The sequence below is a fragment of the Gadus morhua genome, chromosome 8 (assembly GCF_902167405.1).
Source record: "Gadus morhua chromosome 8, gadMor3.0, whole genome shotgun sequence".
Lineage (NCBI taxonomy): Eukaryota > Metazoa > Chordata > Actinopteri > Gadiformes > Gadidae > Gadus > Gadus morhua.
Window position 1 is genome coordinate 210,270 of NC_044055.1, and position 9,677 is coordinate 219,946.

Here is a 9,677-nt window from a genome sequence, read left to right on the forward strand (position 1 = left end):
CTTATGCTGTGTTCCATGGCTTTATTCACTTTAACCAAGTATTATCCCCATTTAATATTTCACTTTCACAACAATCTTTCTTTTGGCACAAAGATGACATTATCGCCCTTGCAGTTGTGGAGATATACTCTATTTACTTTGGGTATGTTCTTTCCTGAAAAAAACTTTTCCCCCGATATCGAAAATGGTATAGAATATCGATATTTTTCCAGGTATAGTGTCGAAGTTATAAAATCCAGTATTGTGACTGACAACACTACTAGAAACGCGATTGTGATTACTCAGTTAGAGCTCCAAGAAACTTGAAAGTTAAAAAATACATATCTTTGCTACTACCTCTGACATTTAGTTAAGTACATTTGCATAAAATCATGCAGGTCCACATATAACTTGGCGATAGCTTTAATAGGTTGCAACGGTGGACCGAAATCACTTCATGGCACGATGTGACCGCTCGATAAATAAGTAAACAAGGAGAAGTTTGTTATTTTTTAAACACAACATGTGTGGAAGCTAACATTCAGCTTCAGTCTGAGCTAGGATGGGTTTTCTGAGCCCCCAAAAACCAGGCCGGGTGCCTGGCAAAACGATTCTGATTATAATTTGGGCAAGTGAACATTACATTCGGGCAAGTTGAACCTGACCTGTACTTGCCCGATGGGCAAGTGCTTTTGAAACCTTAGTGTCAACCCCTGCATTCTATTGGAATGAACACTAATGGGGTTAGGGTATTAGGGTATTAGTTAGGCTAATGAGCACTAATGGGGTTAGGGTATTAGGGTATTAGTTGGGATAATGAACAATAATGGGGTTAGGGTTAGGGTATTAGGGTATTAGTTAGGCTAATGAACACTAATGGGGTTAGCGTTAGGGTATTAGTTAGGCTAATGAACACTAATGGGGTTAGGGTTAGGGTATTAGTTAGGCTAATGAACACTAATGGGGTTAGGGTTAGGGTATTAGTTAGGCTAATGAACACTAATGGGGTTGGGGTTAGCGTTAGGGTATTAGTTAGGCTAATGAACTCTAATGGGGTTAGCGTTAGGGTATTAGTTAGGCTAATGAACACTAATGGGGTTAGGGTTAGGGTATTAGTTAGGCTAATGAACACTAATGGGGTTAGGGTTAGGGTATTAGTTAGGCTAATGAACACTAATGGGGTTAGGGTTAGGGTATTAGTTAGGCTAATGAACACTAATGGGGTTAGGGTTAGGGTATTAGTTAGGCTAATGAACACTAATGGGGTTAGGGTTAGGGTATTATTTAGGCTAATGAACACTAATGGGGTTAGGGTATAAATTAGGCTAATGAACTCTAATGGGGTTAGGATTAGGGTATTAGTTAGGCTAATGAACTCTAATGGGGTTAGGGTATTAGTTAGGCTAATGAACACTAATGGGGATAGGGTATTAGTTAGGCTAATGAACACTAATGGGGTTAGGGTATTAGTTAGGCTAATGAACACTAATGGGGTTAGGGTATTAGTTAGGCTAATGAACACTAATGGGGTTAGGGTATTAGTTAGGTTAATGAACACTAATGGGGTTAGGGTTAGGGTATTAGTTAGGCTAATGCACACTAATGGGGTTAGGGTTAGGGTATTAGTTAGGCTAATGAACAATAATGGGGTTAGGGTATTAGTTAGGCTAATGAACACTAATGGGGTTAGGGTATTAGTTAGGCTAATGAACACTAATGGGGTTAGGGTTAGGGTATTAGTTAGGCTAATGAACACTAATGGGGTTAGGGTATTAGTTAGGCTAATGAACACTAATGGGGTTAGGGTTAGGGTATTAGTTAGGCTAATGAACACTAATGGGGTTAGGGTATTAGTTAGGCTAATGAACACTAATGGGGTTAGGGTATTAGTTAGGCTAATGAACACTAATGGGGTTAGGGTATTAGTTAGGCTAATGAACACTAATGGGGTTAGGGTTAGGGTATTAGTTAGGCTAATGAACACTAATGGGGTTAGGGTATTAGTTAGGCTAATGAACACTAATGGGGTTAGGGTATTAGTTAGGCTAATGAACACTAATGGGGTTAGGGTATTAGTTAGGCTAATGAACACTAATGGGGTTAGGGTATTAGTTAGGCTAATGAACACTAATGGGGTTAGGGTATTAGTTAGGCTAATGAACACTAATGGGGTTAGGGTATTAGTTAGGCTAATGAACACTAATGGGGTTAGGGTATCAGGGTATTAGTTAGGCTAATGAACACTAATGGGGTTAGGGTATTAGTTAGGCTAATGAACACTAATGGGGTTAGGGTATTAGTTAGGCTAATGAACACTAATGGGGTTAGGGTATTAGTTAGGCTAATGAACACTAATGGGGTTAGGGTATTAGTTAGGCTAATGAACACTAATGGGGTTAGGGTATTAGTTAGGCTAATGAACACTAATGGGGTTAGGGTATTAGTTAGGCTAATGAACACTAATGGGGTTAGGGTTAGGGTATTAGTTAGGCTAATGGACACTAATGGGGTTAGGGTATTAGTTAGGCTAATGAACACTAATGGGGTTTGGGTATTAGTTAGGCTAATGAACACTAATGGGGTTAGGGTATTAGTTAGGCTAATGAACACTAATGGGGTTAGGGTATTAGTTAGGCTAATGAACACTAATGGGGTTAGGGTTAGGGTATTAGTTAGGCTAATGAACACTAATGGGGTTAGGGTATTAGTTAGGCTAATGAACACTAATGGGGTTAGGGTATTAGTTAGGCTAATGAACACTAATGGGGTTAGGGTATTAGTTAGGCTAATGAACACTAATGGGGTTAGGGTTAGGGTATTAGTTAGGCTAATGAACACTAATGGGGTTAGGGTATTAGTTAGGCTAATGAACACTAATGGGGTTAGGGTATTAGTTAGGCTAATGAACACTAATGGGGTTAGGGTATTAGTTAGGCTAATGAACACTAATGGGGTTAGGGTATTAGTTAGGCTAATGAACACTAATGGGGTTAGGGGAAAGGGTATTAGTTAGGCTAATGAACACTAATGGGGTTAGGGTTAGGGTATTAGTTAGGCTAATGAACACTAATGGGGTTAGGGTATTAGTTAGGCTAATGAACACTAATGGGGTTAGGGGAAAGGGTGTACAGCCACAGGGACCTGGTGGTGGAGGTTCCAGCGATGGTTTTTTAAAGATCCCTACGATTCCCTAAACTTCAAACACTTTGCCTCAACGTCAACCATTTCAAACCCAATAACATCTCCAACCTGGACCCTATGTTACTATATAGCCGAGCTCGGCCACCCTGGATCTCGAACTCAACAACTTTATGGCTCCCAATGCATCATGGGAATTACCAACAGAAAGATCCAACTCTAGTTATGCCTACTTTGGCCGTCCGTTGGAGGACGTCCCCGTCAGAGCTCAGGTCCTCCAGAGCTCTGCCACGCTTGCCGTTCTCTGGGAGGAGAAGAAGAACACAAACCAGAACGAGGGGATCAAACTACATAACACGATAGGGCGCAAGCCGGACGGGAACCCATCGGTTCAACGGGACAAAGAACAGAAAAGCGGTCACAAAGAAAGAACTGTCAGCCAATTGCAACCCAGACTGAGAGGGCACTGACCAACCACAACCCATATATCCACCAACGGGCTACCGCCTGGTGGTCATAGATCCAGAGAGCGGAGGACTCCCCCGGTACCTGAAGCTGCCCCCCGCCCGTACCTGTGGCCCCGAGGCCGAGCGCCGCCACCCTGGCGGGCAGGTCGTCCCCGTCGCTGTGCTGCTCCTCCAGGACCGCCCTCTTCTTCTGGGGGGACTTCCTGCGCTGCGGGGCCCGTCCCGCCTGGAGCTCCGACTCACTGCTCACCTCACAGTCCGTGTCCGACCTCACCACCTGCGGGCGGACCGGACCGGTGGGGGTCAGGGGGGTAGTGCAGGGGTTAGGGTGTTCCAGGCCCAGCCCAAAAGGGTCTGGGTTCGATGCCCGATGCCCAGTCTACCTACGGCCAGTCCCTCCCCTGCTGCTGAAGGATGCGCGTCTGTCCCGTCCCTCTTTGTAGCGCAGCACGGACATCACATCAACCTTTGAGTTTATGTCCCTTTTGCTGAAGGTACAGAACTATGAGCGCTGACGTTTAAAACAATGTGATGCAGTTAAGACCACATCCAAAGCTTATGAACCAAGTCCCGCCATGAACCCATCAAGGACTGATAGATACTGCTATACGTAGCTGGACCGTAAACATGTCTGGGCCGCATAACCCACTCTGCTGGGGCCCCATAACCCACTCTGCTGGGGCCCCATAACCCCCCTCTGCTGGGGCCCCATGACCCACTCTGCTGGGGCCCCATAACCCACTCTGATGGGGCCGCATAACCCACTCTGATGGGGCCCCATAACCCACTCTGATGGGGCCCCATAACCCACTCTGCTGGGGCCCCATAACCCCACTCTGCTGGGGCCCCATAAAACCCCCTCTGCTGGGGCCCCATAACCCCCCTCTGCTGGGGCCCCATAACCCCCCTCTGCTGGGGCCCCATAACCCCCCTCTGCTGGGGCCCCATAAAACCCCCTCTGCTGGGGCCCCATAACCCCCCTCTGCTGGGGCCCCATAACCCCCCTCTGCTGGGGCCCCATAACCCCCCTCTGCTGGGGCCCCATAACCCCCCTCTGCTGGGCCCCCCAGGGCCTGTTCTCTGGGCCCCCCAGGCCCTGTTCTCTGGGCCCCCCAGCCCTGTTCTCTGGGCCCCCCGGGCCTTACCTTCCACTGCTCGCGGGGGAGGAGCTGCACCACCACCACGTCTCCGTTCAGGGCCCGGTTCCGGGACACAATGCCGTCCAGGAATATGTCCCTCATTCCGTCCTGCAGAACCAAGTCATTATTTTCAGCTTAAGTCGTTTTTGAGGTTGTGTAATGTGAGACATTTATAATAGTGATCAATATCTCCAGGTGTCAGAAATGAACAATCGAATAGTAATTTACTCGTTAGTAAATGAGAAGGTAATTAGAAGGAAGGAGCTCACAGGAGAGGGGATGAAGGCATCATTGTAATTCTTCGGGTTGATTCTTAGCGGGCCCTGGGGGAAAGAATATAAAATATTAACTTTGTACACTTAGCACATCTTATCAGACCAATACATAACAAACCCATGCAACAGCTGTGTAGTCTCAAAGTTTAACTGGAATGTACAGATTACAGCAAACTAGGGCTGGGCGATATGACCAAAATATCATATCCCAATATAGGTCATACATATCCCGATAACGATATATATCACGATATAGCACATTTTCTGTAAATTCAATGAATAAATACCGTATTTTCCGCACTATAAGGAGCATCGGAGTATAAGCCACAGCAGCTAAATTGAATGATGTGTACATAAGCCGCACTGGACTATAAATCACAGGTGTTTTAATGTTTAATAACCATTAGGGCTGGCCCATATGCCATCTTTCAGGCTTAAAATACTTCCTAGATTTTTCCGAGCAAATATTCGAATACTCGTTCCAGAAAAAAAACACCATAAAAAACAACATTAATAATCCCTATACACTCCCTGGAACCGATTTTGACAGTATCTGCATATTTTGTTGAAGATTTAATAGCTTTTGAAGGTTAATTAGTAGGCCTAAGTAGGTTGAAGTTCCTTAGTTTTTCCCTGTGAAAGCGAACAGCTGTTGTTCCGTTCCAAATCAGCCGTCCTCTGCCTCACCGTTATATAAGACGCAGAATCGAAAGATAAGAAAAAAAAAGGCACGTGTTATAGTCCGAAAATTACGGTAGTTTATATAAAGTGTCCACATGGAAAGGTTTACTTCGTAGCCGCTCTTTTAGGTACGAGCTCACTTTGTCCTGGCTGGTCGTGGGAGTCCTTCTCCTATTCAGAATTGTCACGTTCACTCTCCATGTTTGTTTGCGTTGTGTTCATGTGCCGTGTGGAAGAATGTAAAGCGTCGTCCAAATTACGTAAAATATTACCGTAAAGAGTGTGATTTGCGACAAGACGATATAAACGATAGAGGATAATATCAAACGATAGACATTTTTATATCATCACACGATATATATCGTCATATCGCCCAGCCCTACAGCAAACCCTACCACACACGTTTAGTTGACTCAACCCATGCTGGACGGATGCTGGTTTTAATGGCCACATCAAAGCCACAGCCAGGATGGTGTTCTTCCGACCTTACCTGGAGCAGCTCTCCTCTCTTCAGCCCCTGGGAGACGACCTCGTGGCTCATGTAGGCCTCAAACACCTTACCTGGAGCAGCTCTCCTCTCTTCAGCCCCTGGGAGACGACCTCGTGGCTCATGTAGGCCTCAAACACCTTACCTGGAGCAGCTCTCCTCTCTTCAGCCCCTGGGAGACGACCTCGTGGCTCATGTAGGCCTCAAACACCTTACCTGGAGCAGCTCTCCTCTCTTCAGCCCCTGGGAGACGACCTCGTGGCTCATGTAGGCCTCAAACACCTGCTTCTTGAAGCCCCGGCCTCCTCGGTTCTTCAGGTTCTTATCACCGGGGGAGTTCCCTGGAGTGGAGGAAGAGCAAAACAGACACGACCATTGCTGTCCAGACAGAAGACAAACATTTTTAAAGGCATTAATCAGGTTAGTCTAGCGGCTAAAGGGATTAAACTACCATCCTAAATAATTTAATAAATAAATACTGGGTTCAACTCGCCATTTCTGCTGTGAACCTGCCAGCATCATTCATGTAACCCCTAATAAAAATACATGGCACTGTGCGTCGCTTTGGATAAAACAACTCAAATGTGAACCTAAACGCATGACGAGTTGTGTTGTGGGCTTACTGGATCCAGAACCAGGTGGATAACAGCCTTGGGTCAGGGTTAGGGTTAGGTTTAACCCTAACCCTGACCCAGAGTCAGGTGGATAACAGCCTTGAGTTAGGGTTAGGTTTAACCCTGACCCTGACCCAGAGTCAGGTGGATTATAGCCTTGAGTTAGGGTTAGGGTTAGGGTTAGGGTTAAATCTGACCCAGAGTCAGGTGAATTGTAGCCTTGAGTCAGGTGGATAACAGCCTTGTGTTTACCTGGAGCTTTCTGCACGTGTTTGGCTTTACCCAGCGGGCCCTTGGGGCTCGAGACCTCGGCGCCCCGGTTCTCCTCCAGCAGGTTCTTCTGCTGCTGCCTCCTCCTCTTCTCCGGATCCTGGGCCACCGCGTTGGGCTGGAGGGGGGAGGGCTGGGCGTCCAGCTGGAGGGGGCAGTCTCTGTGGGGGCCTTTGTTTCTCTTTGGCTGCCTCTGCTGCGGCGGCGGTGGCGGCGGCTTGGCGTCCGAGGGTTTGTGGGAGGAGCCGTTCTCCTCGGCGGAGTCCACGTCCCCGTCATGGCTGGTGGCCGTGTCCCGCCGCTGGCCGCGCCGCTCGCACACCCCCTGCTTCCTGTCCACGTCCTGGGGAGGCAGGGCCCCCCCGCCCCCGCCCCGCCCGTTCAGCTTCTCCATGTACAGAGACAGCGCGCTGTCCTCACACCGACCCTTAGCGGAGCAGGGGGAGAAGTCGCTGGAGTCCGAGAGGTCGACGGCGGCGGCCTGGTTCCGGCCTTCAGGTGCTTGGGGAATGTCCACACGCTCGCTGTGGGTCTGCGTGGAGGGCGAGGCAGGGCCGCTGTCGTCCGCCTGCGCGGGGGACTCCTGAACGTACTGCTCCAGGTAGGACCTGAACTTGCTGCTGTGGTGCTGAGCCAGGAGGCGTGCGTAGGCGTCTTTCTGAGGGGGGGTGCTCGACTGATTAGGGCTGCGCTTCGAGGGCTTGCGTCGCCGGTCGACCCTCTTGGATTGGAGGGGAGAGTCCATGGGGCACTCCTTGGATGAGATATCTAAAAAAAGACCATTATAACCAAGTTACATAACAGGATAATAATAAGACGAAGGACATGAGACACATTCACAATTAAACAGAGTTTCATCCTAGTTATAAACAGGTTAAAATATAATGAACCCATTGATTCATCGCACTATTTCAAATATGCTCCACAAAAGGTTGGATGCGCACTTGTTAAAAACAAACTGCGGCTTCAAAGTGCTAGGCCATGAAATGAACCCTGGCGGTAGATGACCTAGTCCCCGTGTCATGGTTTTAGTAGCTTCGGACACATTGTCACCTATCCCGCATTGTAAACAAAAGGTCTAAAACTGTCAGTACTTATGGTGGTTTTACTAAATGCACTGGTTATTTAGAGAACCACCAGTTCAGTTAGCGGTTAAAATTAGCCACAAGATGCTGCAGGACGAAAACACAACATCTTTTTCATTTGAAAGGTATAGAAATATAGACGAATCTGGCTCAAGGTGAGATATTGTTCAGACACGTGATTTGTTTATTACCTTTCACTGCGAAGAACTGGTTGCAGATTTAAATGGTCAAATGTGCACTGATTACTACTGCTGACGAAAATGTTCTTCTTGCTTGCTTTGAAGCGTCGAACAACAATGACAGTGTTGCATTACTGCCGTCTGCTGGCAGAGAGTGGAACCGTTTGGATTTACATAATAAAATAAACACATGCGTTTATGTTTACTAATGTGACGTTTTTAATACGATATGTAACTCCCACTATATGAGTGATTTTTTTTTAAACGGTGAAAAAAATCTCCCAGTTGATTTATTCAAATGTTTCTTTATTATTATATCAGCGATATCTTCCTTTCTGTGTTTCTTCATTTCGATACATTTCAGACACAAGCAGAAACGTCAAAAATAGACCAAATTAGGACAAAAATCTGAGCAGCAGGAACCTTTGTGCAGGTTCCGGTGGGCTTCACCGTGCAGCTTCTGCACCCGATGGACCTTGAGGCACTGATTGGCATGTACGCGAGTCTGTTCCGGCCCACGCAGCTTCCTCTCCGGAGTCTTAGCGTATGCTGCTCATTGTCCTTTAGAATGGCAGACAGACCACTGAATAGTGTGTATAGTGTATTTTCATTATGGCGCTGACGTCACAAGATTATGAACCCATCGCACTGCTGTATCGATTCGATGATCAGTTTGACCACATGGTGCTGCCCCAGGGGCGTAGCCAGGATATTATTACTCTGGTGGCAAGGGACTACTGATGCTGTCTGGGCCTTTTCACAATGAATGAAGCTCTAGAAGCTCCAGATCACCGATATCCATCTGTGATATTCTGTTGCCGACCGGATGTATTCTTACCCCTATCTTCCAACTGTCCGGTATCATGTATGCGTCACATCGTACAGTGAAGGATATCGGGACCAGAGTCCTGGTCTTTAAACCCCAGCGGGGGGGGGGGGGACAGCTATTCCCGGACATCGCTGTGGCTTGTGGTTCCTGTCCCTTGGGGGTCGGGGCAGTGTGGGAGGGAGAGGCCGGGGGTTTCCAACCAAGGGCTTTTTTATCGATGTTCGGTGGAATGATTTATACATTTTTAAACATAACGGGCTTCAGAAAGATGACAAAGATTCATCCGTTTACTGTAAAGTAGAATACGACCAGCCGCCCTCCAGGCAGGCAAGTGGATATGTGTCTGCGCGCGCACGTCTGCAGTGGTGTGTGTGTGTGTGTGTGTGTGTGTGTGTGTGTGTGTGTGTGTGTGTGTGTGTGTGTGTGTGTGTGTGTGTGTGTGTGTGTGTGTGTGTGCGCTAGTGTGCGTCTGCCCTGCACTCGTGTGCGAGTCCGATATGTTTGTGCGCGCGTGTGTGTATGTGTGTGTGTGTT

General features: G+C 47.4%; 1 protein-coding gene across 1 annotated transcript in view; it reads right to left on the reverse strand.

Moving 5' to 3' along the window:
• Positions 1-8,440, reverse strand: part of dis3l2 (DIS3 like 3'-5' exoribonuclease 2) — a 30,483-nt gene extending 22,043 nt beyond the window's left edge. Inside the window, 7 exon segments of the mRNA XM_030363797.1 lie at positions 3,351-3,421; positions 3,690-3,861; positions 4,730-4,831; positions 4,993-5,046; positions 6,383-6,507; positions 7,033-7,818; positions 8,327-8,440. Of these exon segments, the coding sequence (XP_030219657.1) occupies positions 3,351-3,421; positions 3,690-3,861; positions 4,730-4,831; positions 4,993-5,046; positions 6,383-6,507; positions 7,033-7,795 (1,287 nt within the window). The 5' untranslated portion in view covers positions 7,796-7,818; positions 8,327-8,440.
• Between the last annotated feature and the right edge of the window lie 1,237 nt (positions 8,441-9,677).